The sequence below is a fragment of the Sciurus carolinensis genome, chromosome 8, assembly GCF_902686445.1.
Source record: "Sciurus carolinensis chromosome 8, mSciCar1.2, whole genome shotgun sequence".
Lineage (NCBI taxonomy): Eukaryota > Metazoa > Chordata > Mammalia > Rodentia > Sciuridae > Sciurus > Sciurus carolinensis.
Window position 1 is genome coordinate 128,480,447 of NC_062220.1, and position 16,387 is coordinate 128,496,833.

Below are 16,387 nucleotides of genomic sequence, written 5' to 3' on the forward strand. Positions count from 1 at the left end.
CCATTTGATCATTCTGTATGGAAGTGCCCATGAATATTTCTTAATCTTTAAATAGATTTTTTTTTACCATTGACTTTGAGTGGAACCCAGTAATTAGACTTTCATGGACCAGGCGCAGTAGTATGCCTCTTGTAATTGCAGCAACTCTGGAAACTGAGGCAGGAGGATGTTGTATTTGAGGCCAGCCCCAGCAACTTAGCAAGACCCTGTTTCAAAAATAACAATAAAAAGGACTGGGAATGGAGCTGAGGATGTAGCTTAATGTTAGAGCATTTGCTTAGCACGTGCCAGGCCCTGAGTCCAGTCAGTGGTAAGGCACCCCCAGGTTCAGTTCCCAGTACCAAGAAAAGACTTTCATGAACTCTATTAAATTCTGTATTGGTTGCTGATTTGCAGTTGTAGTTTGCAACTTTCTAATGTAGTCTCTTCACTGTCTCATTTGGTATTTCAACAACTGGAAAGAGTTTGCTATAAAGATGAAATGAAATTAAAATACATAAACCCAGGAGCATAATATATGCTCAAAGAATAGGAAATCTCTGCTTCACTGTTCCAGACATGGCACAAATCATTTGCATTTGACACCTTTGCCTAGAAGATTATTCTTTGTGACAGGTCAGCTCATTAATGAATATTTTCATGTATGACTATTTCTATACCCTGTAAAACTTTTCTGAGCTCATAACTCTGAACCTTGGGTAAAGAGAACCTTGGGGTGTTAACGACTATAGTCTTGGGATGGCAGGTATTTCTGGAAGCAGATACTGTTGTCAAGGGTGAGTTGACAGCAACCTGAATCCTATGATATTATCTTCCAGCAAACTGGGTTGAAGGAGGCAGTTATATTTGAGAAACATAGTTGGTAAGATTGAATTTGCAGGCTTGGGCACCTGGGGATGTAGACAGGAATAAGGTACTCAGAAGAGAGGGAGCCAGGTGTGGAGATAGGAAGTGGTGCAGATGATAAGGTGGTTCTGGATCCTATGAGATGATTTTGGTAACTTCTTTACCCTCCACAGGAAAATAAACAACCCGTGCCAACCAGTTGTACTCACTAGTGCTTTCAAAACATTCTTTTTGGTTTTAAGGCTTTGATCCTATTCAGAAGTCAGCACCTTTGACAGGACTGACATGTTGAGTTGCTAACAGTCACCCTGGTGTCACTGGAAGAGTCGACAGGAGAGTCTTGGAGGAGAGTGTGAGTGCTGAGGAGAGGAGAGAGAGCCTGGCATGAAGTGCAGCCCAGGGTGCTGGCATGACAAACTTGAGTAGACCCTGACAGACGCTCGGGAACCCTTGCTTGTGTTTGATGTTTACATAGTTCAGATTTCTGCTTGCCTGGGGACGCACTCTTGACATACCTTTTGTGTGGCGCTGAAATGCTCCTCCATGGCATGAACCCCTGGCCTGGTCAGGCCCACTTCCTCCTCATGGTGACTGCCATGGGTTAGGCCTCAGCCTCGACTTCGCTGCTTGTGGCTCCCTCCCCAGTCCTCATCTGCTGCCTTCCAGGCTCACCTTCTCTTCGACTGCCCTTGACGGTCCCTCCACTTCTTCCCACAGTAGCTTTGCTTTTGCATTGTGGGTGTTCAGCCTTTGAGGACATTTAGCTTACCTTGTGTCATATTTACTATAGGTTTTTTCTCCCATGTGTGTGCGTATACTCCCTAACTTAGCATTTCTTAAAGTGGCCTGTGAACAGACTGATCATATCAAATACAAACTGGCTTACTACACTCGAAGTAGGAAATGGTGGTTTTAGCAAAGAGTAAAGCTTTTTGTTGTTGTTGGTTTGGGTTTGTTCTACCACTGAGCTATATCCCTAACCCTTCTTATTTTTTATTTTGAGACAGGGTCTGGCTAAGCTGCTGAGACTGACCTTGAACATGAGATCCTCCTGCCTTAGTACAGGCATGTAGCACTGTGCCTCAACTTTTTGTTTTTTAAACCATAATCTTCTGCATAGCTTTAATTTACAAATATAGATCCCAGTCCCTATGAAGTTTCTCAGTGTTATTTACTTGTGAGAGAACCTGTTTTTCATCTTGTGGGAATGGTGTTCTGCAGGACACAATTCCAGAAGGACTGTGCTAATTGGCTTTGGTTCTGGAAGTGTGGAAACTGCACTGCTCTTCACTGTGGATCCCCACGTTAACTGAGGGCAGCACTAGGCAGATGGCAATCATTTCTTAGTAAACAAACTCAATTCAGTTGTTTGATTTTTTTTTTTTAAACAAATGTTTCTATTGTGGTAAAATTCATACAAAATCCACCATTTTGACCATTTTGAAGCATATAATTCAGTGGCATTTAGTGTGTTCACAGTGTTGTGCAACCATGACCACCACGTTGTTCCAAGAACGTTTTCATCACCCCCAAGAGAAAACTGCACCTATTAAACAGTCTCTCCCCATTTTCTCCTCCCCTGGCAACCACTAGTCTGTTTCTGTGGTCTTCTCTATCTGAACATTTTATATAAGTGGATTTGCATAATATGTGGCCATGTGTGCTAGGCCTCTTTCCTTAGAGTTTTAATTAAGATACAAGGTCTTTGCCCTGAATGATACCTCTGCTCCTCCAAAGCAGTTCTTTATCATTGATTAAACTGCATAAATGTGTAACAAAAAGCACTCATCTATCTGGAAACCCCCAAGTCACGTGGGCAGGTTAATATCATGGACTACAGTGGGAAAGGCTCAGAAGTGTGGTTGCCATGGCCGTGGCTTGACCTGGGATTTCAGGAAACTGACTTGAACCTTGCTGGTTTGAGCCAAGACTCAGGTCCTTTCCTGGAAGTCAGAGGTGGTACATCCTCACCCATCCCCTGTCCAGCAGAGGGAGGTCTCAGCATTTCAGGCTACTCGTCATTTATTAACTGTAGAACATTCCAGAATGGGTTATGTCCTACAGTGGTGCCCTGGGGAAAGGTCCACTGTACTGGAGAGCCCTCTTTGGTTCTTTGGGAAAACTCTTTTGAGCCTGAGGGTTCAAGCAAAAATTGGATGTCCCAGGGCTCTCTATTTCTTGGAATTCCCAGGGGACAGAATACTCAGTCACTATAGAGACAGCTATTGGCAACCCCTTCTGTGGCACCCATGCTCAGCAGCAGTAACCCTTCACTTGCTTTATGGGCTTATGCAACCATTTCCTCATTATTCATGGAGTTCAAATTCCAAGGATCTCTAATCTGGGGGCTGCACCCTTTGTCCCCCTGTCATTGTACCACTCACTGTCCAAAGGTGTGTCACCCATCTGCCTAAATACCCAGTGGCCAGACACCATATTCTGCCTAAAAATCTGTAATAAGAACCTGTGGGAGCTGGGGATATAGCTCAGTTGGTAGAATGCTTACCTTGCATTCACAAGGCCCAGGGTTCAATCCCCAGCACCGCAAAAAAAGAACCTGTGATACTGTCTTGGTGTCCAAACTCCCTTCTAGTTTTTGAGCCTTTCTCTTTGCCTTCTTGGTGTAGAGTTTGACCTGTCTACTGGGCAGGCTGGTCTCATTCTTCTTCCCCCTGACCCTGCACATCTTCTCTTACCAGCTCTTCCCTGGACTTGGAATGATGGCCCTGATTGGTCTCATTCTGCCTTTGAAACTCATATGAGGCTTAGCAGCTATGTGAAGCTTTCCCAAACATTCTAGCAACCTTTGCTATCTGCACTAAACCCTTGTTAGTTGTTCTCATACAACTGGAAACTTTTTTTTTTCCTAAAGATACTCTTTCTCCCTCTCTGTCAGGTGGCCAGCTCTCAGAGGAAGGGATCACAAAGTAAGCAGGTAGAGTGGGAAGGTACTGAACTATGAATCTGAGTGCCAGGTCACCTCTAGGTGCGCCACTTGATGACTGTGTTGTCTTGGAAAAGCCACTAACCTTCAACTTCTGTTCTCATCTGTAAAACAAGTGGGGATAAGATTGGATGTGGTAGTTTCCTATATGCCGTTATAACAAGTTACTACAAACTAAATGGTTTAAAGCAGCACCAGCGTATTCTCTTATAGTTTTAGAGGTCAGAAGTCCAAAATGGGTCTGCAGGGGCCGCATTCCTTGGAACCTCTAGGGGAGAATCTCTTTCCTTGTTTTTTCTCAGCTCCTGGAGGCTGCCTATTTTCCTTGACTAATGACCCTCGCCCCCATCAGAGTACATCACTCCAACCTCTTCTTTTGTCATCTCGACTTCTCTCAACTCTTCTCTTGACTTCCTTTTCCTTTCCTTCCCTCCCCACCCCTCCCCCTCCCCCTCTTTCCCTTTTAAGGACCCTTTTAATATATCGGGCCCACCTGAATAATCTAGACAACCTCCCCATCTCAATCTGAATCACATCCACAAAGTGTCTTTTGTTGTGTAAGGTAATTTATTCACAGGTTCTGGAGATTAGGGCATAGATGTCTTTAAGGGCCTTATTTTGTCTTAGGTCTCCTGTGTCTTTAACTTGCCACAAATTTAAAGACATTTTTTTTCCTTATGCAAGAACTTAATTAGCAGACCCTGCTAGTTCATCAGCTCCTTGATGAGTTGTGTTTATCCATGAGGATTTCCTCTTTCCAGGTTGTCATTAGGGATTCTAGGCTCTGATACAACTCAGTGATAGAACCGTGAGCATTTATCTTAGAATTGCTGTTTTTCAGGCTTTTATATGAGAAAATTCATCGATGCTCTTCTGCCAGTCTTCAGTTTTGTGCTTTGCAAATTTTGAAAATACCTAGTCTAATTTCCAGTAACCCTGGAGAGTCTTTAAACATTCTTTTAATTATACTGATGATTCTGCCATTTTTATGGTTATCTCTCCATAAAATCCTAGATGTGTCTGCAGATCCTCTTCCCTGCATTGAAGTATATGTGTTTTTAAGGTCTAGAAGCCAAAGAGTCTTGGATGCTAACCTAGTGAGTCTCATTTGTAATTGCTACTTAATGTTAAATTTATGGTATTTCACAGCAATTTAAGTTGGCACTTATGTGGGAGTTATACTGTTTTTCTTTCCCTACCTCCTATCAGGTGGTTTCCACCTTGAATGACCACTACTTACAAAGCAGAAGGAAAGCATCCATAAAATATATTTATAGTGAGTCTGCTATGTTCTCCCCAGCACACAGATCATTGTACCAAAATAGGATTCCCCATGGGTTGAAAAACTGTCCCCTGCCTTAAAGTTTTGGGTTTCAAGGTTACATTTGGATGGAATCTGAGAAATGTATAATGTGAGTCAGGCAGATCTTCAGCTGACCTGTTGAAATCTTCTTCCCCTTTTGTCTCCTAGATGCACCCACTGGGCCTGTGTAATAACAACGACGAAGAGGACTTGTATGAGTATGGCTGGGTAGGAGTGGTGAAGCTGGAACAGCCAGAATTGGACCCAAAACCATGCCTCACAGTCCTGGGCAAGGTAAGTAGCAGGCCCTCTGGTTGGTGTTTTCCACTCAAGCATTTCCCCAGCTTTTTAAGTAGTTGGTTAGAGAGAAGAGCCAAGCTGGCACACACCCGTCCTCAAGTTTTGTGTTGAGAATTCAGACATGTCTTTCAGCAGCCCACCACCGTGCTTCCAAGCTTGGGCTCTGAAAGAGGCTGCAGCCTCAGAGTCAGCTGCACTCCTTGTAGCCATGGGAAGTGGCTTCCCCTCAAGGAGTCTCAGTTTCTCGTCTGTGAAATGGCAGGTGAGAAATAATAAAAATTGGCAGTAACAGAAATGGAGAATAGAAATTGGCAGTACTTTGTCTCACAACACTGGGACCAAATGTTTCAGAATTCTAAGATTTTGGGGGGATTAGAAAGGTATTAAGGTAACCTCCAGGGGATCTGGAGCAGCACACAGTAATACACACATTCCTATTTGTCCAGCAAACCATTGGGATATTCACATTATGCAGGATAACTAAAATCTAAATAGTCTCATGTTAGTTCAGGGCAGGCTTTGCCTCCAAATGAGTTCAGGTCCATTAAGTTTTGCTGCCAAGTAAGTTATGGAAAAACTTTTGGGTTTTAGAGCTTTTTTGGTTTCAGAATGGCAGACAGCAATTATGGTCTTGTATTAGAACTTACCTCATAGGGTGGTTAGGAGGTGAGAAGAGATGCAAATGCCTCTTGTAAGAGTAAGCTCTCCAAAGACATCTGCTGCCACTGACCGTTGTCACCCATTTAGAAGTACTAAAAAAGACTTTTTAGCCAGGAGGATCAGCATTGCTTCTGACTGCAGTATAAGATAGAAATAAATTTACTTTGGAAAGCCATCCATCAAGGACCTTAAAATACAACAGGTAACTTGTTTTAAAGTGGGGCCTGTTTTAAAGTGGATCGTTATGTTAAAAGGAAGGGTTCAGAAAAAGTTATTTGAATTTTGGTTGGAAAAAAAGTGGTATCCCCTAACTTATGTTACTGCCTGGACATCCTTTTTATATTCTTAAAATCTTTAGTTCTGAATACTGTGGGGAGACAGCTGGAGGGGGAACCATCCTGGTTTCTGACATCTTGGGCTCTCTTGGGAGATCTAGACAAGAGAAGAGGTGATTTGGATGCAGGAAACCAGAGAGGGGAGCCTTTCTAGACCTAAAGAAGCCCCTGTCTCCTGAAAGACTTCTGGCCCTGGAGACCATCACAGATTGAATTTCTGATTTTTGGGTCCCTTTTGTCTCCTGAGTAGCATCAGGGCACTTGTCAGGTTTTCCTGGTCTTCAATTGGTGGTATTGGTGGGGGGCCCCTCAGGAATTGATTACCTGTTTGGTTTATAGATGACAAAGTTCAGTCAAGGTGTTTTAGGTGGCTCAGGTCCTGATACTTTATCATTTAAATAGTTGACCAGAGCAGCTTAATGGTTGTAGTAGAACAACAACCCTCTTAAGAATATTTTAGTATTTTTCTAGGAGAGATGCCAGCTACATCCAAAGGTAGGAACAGTGCTTTCCTTGTAGGTGTTCAGCTCCTAACAGACTGTTTTCTTCTGTACTTAGACTGTGGCTATGTAGCGCTCAGCCCCTTGACTTCATTTGCTTTGCTCCAGAGTGGTGGGCTCCATCTTTATATCTGTTGTGTCTGTAAATGGGTTGGAACAGGACTCACAGGGTCACCCTATTGTCCTCCCACAGTTTAGTGGTAAGGGCACTTGTTGAAGTCACTCAGAGAACCCAACTATTTCCTCCTCCTCCTGGATTAACCATGCTGTGGTTTTACTTGGAGAGTTTTGTATGGTTTGGCCTGCCAGTCAGTGAAGCCAGAGGGAATGGAAACCTTAGACATATATTGAATCATTAAGTACTTCCAGGGTTTATTCATTTACTAAATGGTTATTGAAGGCAGGAGCCTAGGAGCGAAGTGGGTAGTTCTGCCTGCCTGAAAGAACTAACCCCATATTTGGAAAGGCTACAGGGTGGGAGGGAGCATTCGTACATGGTTATTACCCTTTGTCTTAGAGTTGGTACCGCATAAAATCATTAGCAAAAAAACCCGGTCCAAAGAGAGATGGATTCATATTTGCTTAAAATCGGCATAGGTGCGATGAGTCAGGCCTGCCCCGACCCCTCTCCTTCTTCCCCACCCCCTTTCTCTTTCTCATCTTAAAATGCAGTTCTTCTCAGCTTCATTTTCATTAACTTTGCTGTGTTTTCTTTTTTTCTGAACTCCCAAAGGCAGGAGCAAAACAGTGGGGTTTTAATTTACTAGGAAGGCAAAGTAAGTCTTGTGAGTAGCTCAGTCTCCCTTTCAGACGGCATGACTTTCCTTCCAGGTCTTGGCTGAGGAGTCAGGGCAAGGAGAGACAGGTGGCAAAGAGAGGCACAGAAAGCCGAGGAAGAGGGCTGGGTGCAGCTCAGTGGCAGAGTGCTTGGCTAGCATGTGGGAGGCCCGAGACTCCATCCCCAGCACTTTAAAAAAAAAAAAAAAAAAAGGTTTAGAAAACACAGAAAGGAAATACAACAAGGCCAGCTTGTGGGTGCGAGTGGAGGGACTCCTCTGGGTGAATGTTGAGACTTGTTGAAAACCATGGAAGGGAGGGGGTTTTGTCAGCTGCAGCTTGCCAGGCGTTCAGGCCTATGAGCAAACAGGCGAAGGCCAGACAAGGCCCTTCTCCCTCCCCGTTACCCACCCTTGCCACCCACCCACCCATAGAAAATGCCACAGGGCGAAACCTTGAAATAGGAGACGAATGTCCTAAATTTTAAAAAACTTAAATGCCTCTCCAGGAGTTCAAATAAAGTTTCATTTTAAAAGCAAAAGACATAAACTCATCACCTTGGTTTATTACTAAGTGCTTTTGAACTCCTTGGAAAAGAACACTATAAACTCATGAGAGAAAAATGATTTATGATTCCCTCCTTCTAATCTTTTCGATGCTGCAGGAGGAGGTTCAGACAGTAGGATCAGCTAGGGAAGCAGATTTGGGTTTAGGGAGAGCCCCCCACAGGGAAGCAGCAGGCCAGGGCGCCATTCCGGACCCTGCCTCAGACGGGCATAGGGCAAGCCTCTTAAACCTCCAGGCCTCTCTTTTTCATTTCATGTAAAGAGGCTGAACTGGATCCCTTGCACTTTTAGTATTTTGAGCTTCTGGATCATATTTAAAATCTTTCCTCTATATTCTAGTGTGGGGAGATTATAATTACAGCATTGAAAGACAGACTCTGTGGCCTATGACAGTTTAAGTCCTAGGAAATTAAAACAATGAAATTGATATTTCTAGACAGCTTGTATTGAAAAATAAGAGCCTCAATCATCCCTATAGTGCAGGAATCTGTGTTTACTCTCCAGACATTTTAATCCTTCAAGTCAGTCAGTGTTTATTAAGCATCTTATGGGGCTGCAAAGAATTTAGAGTCCACTTTAACAGCTTTGACTCCCATGACCTGTCAACCTCATGGAGAATTTCATGGTAAGAAAAGATGTGCAGGAGCACTTGGCCCTGATTCTATAACTTCAGGCAGAATAAATCTTTCTTTACCTCCCTGGTTGGAGTGGTTCCCAACGAGGGTTTTGAAATAGCCTGGTTAACAGGCCTGGACTCTGCTCTTTCCAGTGCTTAAGAGAATAGTGTGGGGATGTTAATGAAAAGATGAGCAATTTTATATCACAGAGGCCCTTCATTGACTGAGTGACCTTAGAAAGGTGACTTCAGTTCTTGGTGCCTTACTCATTTGTGAAATAGGCTAACACTTCCTTTGTCATTTTTGAGGGGGCTCTGTGAGATGTTTGCAAAGCCCTTGGCTCAGAGCTTGGCCATAGCAATGCCAGGTGAGAGTATGAACGCAGACGGCACATGTTCGGTGCCCTCCCCGTGCTAGGAGCTTTATGTGTGCAGTGTTTCCCTTGATTATGAGTTCTAGTTCATATTCCCATGTTAGACCAAGGAAATCAAGTCCCAGAGAGGTTCTGTACGTAACCTAAGATCAAATAGCTCAGAAGAGCTGAAATAAACCATTCTGTTGCTTCACTGATGTTGGTGTCTTCTTGCCTCCTTTTGTCTTGGCCAGTTTTTCTAGATAAAGATGAGATGCTTTTCGGTATAGTCACAGGCTTGGTTAGGACCGTTGGTTCCACACAGTAGAATCCCACTTGAGCTCCACTGACAGAAAAGGGAATCTGTTCTGTGTGTCTTGGGTTGTCACAGAACCCAAGAACCTGTGGTGGTGTGGCTGCTACTGCTGCCGCTGCTCTTCTAGAGCAGCTGCTCCTGGGCTTGGAAACCAGTGGCAACCTCCTGCCTCAAGTCTTCTCTGTGTGCATCTGTTTGTTTCTGTCCCTGCACCTTGTCTTCTTAGTGGGAGACACGATCCTGAATATCCCTGGGCTTGACACCCTTGGTTTTGATTCCAAAAGATTCTGGGATTCCAAAAGAAAAGGGATTCATTGGCTCATCTTGGAACAGGTACTTGGGGGTTTGAAACACAAAGAACTTATCCTGCCTCGCCCTGCCACGTGTGGAGAGCAGGAGGAAGACGTGTTCCAGAAAGGAGCTGGTGGCAGCAGCTCGACTGCAGGCTCCCACAGTCACAAGCCAGTAGGCAACATCCTCTTTATCCTGAGTCGCTCAGAGAGGTCCAGTGGGAAGGAACTCTTGGCTCATGGAGCAGGTCCTCTTATCCTTAGACCATGACTGTGGTGAGTGAAGAACGGTCAACAGACCAGAGCAGGCAGCAGGTTTTACTGAGAGGGCTGTGCAACACAGAACGTGAGGCATGAGACAGGACGAGGGGGAAGGAATCTCCAGAGCAGGGCAGGAAAAAGGGACCAAGGGGTTCTTAAAGGGACATTGAAGGTTGCTGGGGAAGGAGGCGGCTCTCAGGTACTAGTACTGGAAGCCACCGAAGGCTTCTGAGGAGGACCTGTATCCTAGTACCTCCTCTGGATGATCATTTTGCTGAGGGTCAGCTGGACTGTGAAGGAGTATCTGGTTGTACTTTGCTGCCTGATGTCTGGTAACTGAGTGGGCCCAGACCAGTTCTTCATAATGCTCTGCTGAGACTCAAGCCAGTGGGATGACTGAGGAGACCTCGTGCTTGCCCTGTCCTTCCCTGTTTTCTCCTGTAGGCAGCTGTGCAGCGCAGCAGCAGTGTGGCCGGCACAGTGGCGAGGAGGAGAGCTGCTGTGCTGTGAGCCAGGGGCTGCTCTGCAGTCCCAGCTCTTCTGATGAGTGGTGGGGAGCCATGGTGCAGGGGTGATGGAGATTGAGCCCCGTGTTCAGCCAAGCAACCCTGTCCAGTCCTTAAAGTGTCTTGGAAGTACCATTGCAAAGGACAAATAAAGGCCCCAGTAACCAAGATGACCAGGAGACAGTTAAAAGAACTTTTACTTTTTCATGCTGGTTGGAGGGTAGGGAGCCTGTAATGGCTTATGCTAATCAACATGGCTTTAAAACCCCAGTTTCAACCCTTCTAAGCTCTGTGGCCCAGGTTACTTAACCCCTCTGCATGTTTCCACCTCCTTAAATGGGAACGGTACCTAAAGGAGAGTCTCCAGTGTTGCTCATCCTGGCCCAGCCCTATGCACTGAACAAGTAGCGTTCTTATCATCCATCTTTTCTTCCCCAGACTCCTTCCTTTATTAGCCTCCAGGTTCTTTGAGCACTCCAAGTTGCATTCTTAAGGAGTCAGATCCATAGAGGTAGAAAGAATGGTGCTTGCCAAGGGCTAGTGACAGGGGAGAATGGGGAGTTTTTGTTTAATAGAATTTGTTTGGGGAAAAGTTCTGGAGGTGGATGGCCGTCATGGCTGATACTGTGAATGTAATCTGTGCTGCCAGACTGTGCGCCTAATGGTAAAAATGGTAAACTGCCTATTATGTATTTTACCATGGTAAAGAGAAATCTGGTGTCACTTAATCATCTTGTAATGTATGGAGTAGGATAACAGGGGTTTAAAAACTGATAATAAGCGCCCCCCCCCCCCCCAAGTGATGGAGTGTAGTCCCTTCACGAATGAATGACTAAATTCTGGTGGGAAGAAGAAGAAAAGAAATGGCACAGATACTGCCGGTGCAGTGAGAAGAGACCAAATCCTTCTTCGCACATCAGGCTACCCCTGAGAAAATTTCTTACATATATTTCAATCAGCAGATCTTAAAATAGAGAATTTGGTTAAAGGGAAAAAAGACTTATTACTCTTCTGTTCTCAAGACAGTGGATAGAGGACAAGAAGATGAAACTAATTGAAAGACAATGTTCTTCACCAAACATTTACCAGAGCCTGATGTGTAATAAAGTGATGGACAGCAGTTGGTGCTTTAAAGGGGTGGGGGGTAGTGTGGGGAGGACTCAGGAATAATCCAGGAAGGGAACAGTTGCTTCATGATGATGAATGGGTTTTGACAAATCTCTTCTGAATTAGGGCTTTTCTCTACCTCACTGGGTTCTCCAGTAAAAGTTGAAGCAAGTCAAGTCACAGTCTAGGTGTTAATTTAGCATAGCAGTTCTCAGAGTATGGCCAGGGGTCCTCCTTAAGGATCCTCAAGGTGATTTCCAGGGGAATTCACAAGATCAAAACTACTTCACAACAAAAATAAATGTCATTTGCCCTTTTCCCTGGCGTTCTCTCACAGGTGTATGGTGGTGTTTTCCAAGTACATCACTGTATGTGATCACTTTCTCTCTCTCACAACTAATGGAATGCGTGCTTGCATATCCTGTGTTTTAAAATGTTCTCAGGTTTAACTCCTAATGTGGTAAATACCAATAGCTGTAAAACACATAAGCAAAAGTTGTTTGCAGCTCAATAATTTTTGATAAAATAAAATAGGCACTGAAATTTGAGTTAACCAACCTGGCATTGTGTTCAAACTGCAAGATCATCTCTTAGAACTTGGCTGATCTCCATGACTTTTAAAATCAGTGGAAATGAGTAGAAAGAAACTAGCAGACAATACAGGAAATAGAGGTGACACATTGTCGTGAAGTGATTCTATTCTGCTGTCCTGCAGCCAAATGAGTGTTGGTTCTGAAGAGTTAGTAATTTGAATAAAACAAATGGGATACTGTTTTTCCCATTTAATAACAAATAATAAGACAATTAATTTGAACAGCCTAAGCAATGATCTTAATATCTTTGAGATTTGGTTGGGATATAAACTTCAGTCTTGACCTTCTAGAACAGGACTTACCTGCATGGGCCTTTACTTGAAGCAGGAACTTGGGTAAAGCTGCCTAGTTGTTTATAAGCCAGGTATGTTTTGTGGTGGGGGGTACTTATCCTTCAACATAACATTCTTTCTTGGGGTTTTGGTCACAGGTAGGTATTTCTTGGGATACCTGGGTGCCCAGGTCCTTAACCCAAACCCAGTTTAGCACTTCTGAGTATATGAGATGACTATCTCAATAGGGATGGTGGACTGAAATCCTGGGGTCCAGTCTGCTGTGGGAAAGGAGAGAGGGCAGCTGACTGCCCCAGAGTTTTGGAGGTAGCTGTTCCGCCTCTCAGGCATTAGTCTCACCAGACCTCCTCTAGTCAGCACACCAAGTTGGTGTTTGTCCCATCCTGAGCACGGGGCTACAGTTTTGAGCTGGCTGCAACTTGTTGCTTTGGCATCCCTGGAAGCACTCCATGCAATTGCTTGGGACACTTATATGCGTTTTAGGGTCCTCTTATTGTAGTGATTCTCAACCAGGGGCAATGTCTAGAGACTTTTTTTTTTTTTTTTTTTTTGGTACCAGAGATTGAACCCAGGGACACTTAACCACTAAGCCACATCCCCAGCCCCTTTTTATATTTTTAAATTTAGAGATAGGATATCACTGAGTCGCTTAGTACCTCACAGCCTTCTGAGCCACTGGGATTACAGGCATGCGCCACCACACCCAGCTAGAGACATTTTTGGTCTTTAGACACAAATGTCAGGGGTAGAGATCTACTGCTAGTGGGTAGAGGCCAGGGTTCCTGCTCAGCATCCTACAATGTAGACAGCCACAACCACAAACAGTAATCTGGCCCCACAAATATATAACCCATACAATTATCATTTATCAAAAAAGTTAAGGAAAAGAATAATCTGGTCCTAGATTTCAATAGTATTGAGGTAGAGAAGCCCTATTTTATTGTGACATACAGATTTTCTTTCCCTAAAATGACCTTAAATTCCAGTTCTTCCTCCTCATTCCCTTCCGTGTCCCTCGCTTTCCTCTGTAATGACATGGCAGCCTTTGTGCTGTGTTCTGTGAAGCGAATGGTGTCATGGCGCGTCCTTATTCCATGTGAGGAGCGCAGAGCGCCTCAGCTCCTGCTCAGCAGAGGCTGGCTAACTGGGCCAGCGAATGCCTCTGCCCCCTGTTTCTGCATGTCCCCTCTGTAAAGACAGTTGTGATGATTTAAAAATAATGTTTGCCAGGTTCTTGGGAAATCCACAAATTTTAGTTCCTTCCCCTTCTAAACGTGCTCCTAATGGAAGCCCATTTTCTAATGTGAGCCAACGTAGGTTTCTTGTTGAGGAGGAAGTTTGGAAGGTTCTGAGATTTATTTTAAGGAACACTTGGGTAAATATCTCCCATATTTGGTTAAAAAGGAAAGCAAGAGAGGAACTTAATAAAAGAAATCAGATCAGGAGGAAAAGATTGTTGTGATATAAGTGCAGAAACTCAGAGAATACCACTTTCCTTTTGAGGGCACATGTCTTATTTGAAAGTTACAAACTTTTAATTTGATGTTTTTCATCTACACCTAAACTGTCCAGGAACTTTTTTTTTTTTTTTTTTTTGGCACAGGGATTGAACCCAGGGGCACTTAACCATTGAGCTGCATGCCTACCTCTTTTGATTATTTTGAAAAAGTGTCTCGCTAAGTTGTTGAGGCTGGCCTGGAACTTGTGATTCTCCTGCTTCAGCCTCTCCAGTTGCTGGGATTATAGGCACATGCCATTATTCCCAGCCCAAGAACCCCTTTATTAAAAGCTTTATTAAACACAAACTTTTTTTTTCTTTCTTTTTTTTTTTTTTTAACTGCATCAGAGACATTTTCAACTATAAAAGGATAAACAAGTGCTGGGCCCAGTGGCACATGCCTATAATCCCAGCCGCTCGGGAGCTGAGACAGGAGGATCTCTAGTTTAAGTGCCCCTGAGTTCAATCCCCAGTATGCCCTCCCCCCGCAAAAAAAGGCTAACTAAAACCACTATTTAAGACCTACTGGAAGACTTAGGGAGAGTTTTGAATATAGAATGAGTGAATAGAACAGATAATGTGTCTACACCCCAGGCAGCACAGATGGCTGGCCACCTCCTAGAACAGGGAAGCCTGACTCACAGCAATCCTCCTTGCCACTGCCATTCACGGAACCAGACTCTCAGCAGGGCAAGGGCCACAAGCAAGGCTATCCCAGAAGACAAAAGATGGTGTGACAGGCCAGCTAAAAAACTCATCAGAAATAGCTACTGAACTTGGTTGCTTTTGAAAAAATGTTTCGAGGTACGAAACAAGTTGAAGCCTAATATGTTAAGTCATCATAATATATAAAGTATCAGTACCAGGGTGTTTGGCCAGAATCTCAGAAAAAAAATACTTATATTGATTTGTATGAATCTATCTACTATGTCTATAATAGATGAAAAAGGAAGCTTTAGAAGCCCAAAAGTCTTATTTGCTCTCTGTCTTCACATAGAGGGGCCTTCCACATATGGTCTTGCTCATGCTTTAACCCAGCTGAGTAACACTGGCTGGTCATGTCCAGGGGCATTTTGGATTGTGGGTACTGTCTTGAAAGTGATTCTGTATTCTGTATAATTGGTTTACTGTCTACCAAATCCTTGGAAATTGTGGACATTTTTAGAATAATCCCCCGCTCCCTTGTTTAAGCCATGGCCTTTACCTGGGCATAGATTCTCACTGTGTCCAGAGGCAGGAGGATTGGAGCATGGGAGAGCTTGGCTGTGGGCCTTGGTCAGAAAACCTCAGACTCCAGACAAATGCCATTGCATGTCTTTGTTCTGTCTTTTGTTTGTTTCTTTCCCAAAACACTGTATTTTGTTTGATACAAGGTACAGGGAACCATTCTGTTTGGTGATCTTGTTTCCCAAATCAAACATTGGGCTGTGTGGTCTGATGATAAATTTTCCCCCCAGTTATAAAAATAATAAAATTTCCAGTACATTTGGACTGTTCTGAGCACTGTTGGATTCAGTAAGATTCTATTCAGCGTAAAGCAGTTGTGCTATCTCTAGTGCCATATATATATATATTTTTTTTTTTTTTTTTTTAACTTGGTCTTCACTATTCCACATTAACCTATAGCTATAGGTTTTCATAAATGTATCAACTCTTAAGGGAATCTCAAAGAATGTAGAATGTACAAGGCACTTTGTTATCTTCCATTTCTAAAAATCATATTTTAAAGTATTTAGCTTTAAAAGCTTCATTTTTCATCTATTGTAAACATAAATTGGTTCGTAAGAGTCCGTTGTTAGTATTTTTTGCTTTTTTGATTTAATTGATAAAAATCTTAACATTTTAAAATTCTAATTTAAGCCCAAAATTTATGGCATTATCTTGTTTTACTATGTTATTTACTGTTAGAAGTTTTGTGGTCCCTTTCTTTGTCTTGTTTTTAAGTGTATAAATAGTATAATAATTTATATCACCATTTTTATATTCTAAGTGTCAAGGACAGAGCCTACCTCATATAGCAGACATTCAGGAAATATTTGTTGCACAAAAAAATTAATTATGCAACTTTGAAAATAGAAGGAAAGAAAACCACTTTTAATTCTATTCCCCTAAGGCAAGTATTGCCGATTTTGGTTTATTCCCTTCATGTGTTCCTCCTGAGCCTGCATTCTGATAAGATTCTTAAACATATAAATGTCAACCCTGCCTTTTCAAACCTAATAATACATGCAGTTCACTTTAGCAATTTTTAAAATCATTTTCATAACCTATCACTTTAATGACTGCTTAACAAAGTTAAAAGACTATACCATGATTAATTGAC

The 16,387-nt window shown here is 43.2% G+C and overlaps 1 protein-coding gene across 2 annotated transcripts in view; it reads left to right on the forward strand.

The window, feature by feature from the left end:
* Znrf3 (zinc and ring finger 3) overlaps positions 1-16,387 on the forward strand; it is a 143,333-nt gene that overhangs the window by 79,900 nt on the left and 47,046 nt on the right. For both annotated transcript variants that reach the window (XM_047562219.1, XM_047562220.1), the window contains exon 2: positions 5,262-5,387. In XM_047562219.1, the coding sequence (XP_047418175.1) occupies positions 5,262-5,387 (126 nt within the window). The remainder of the gene's footprint in view (positions 1-5,261; positions 5,388-16,387) is intronic.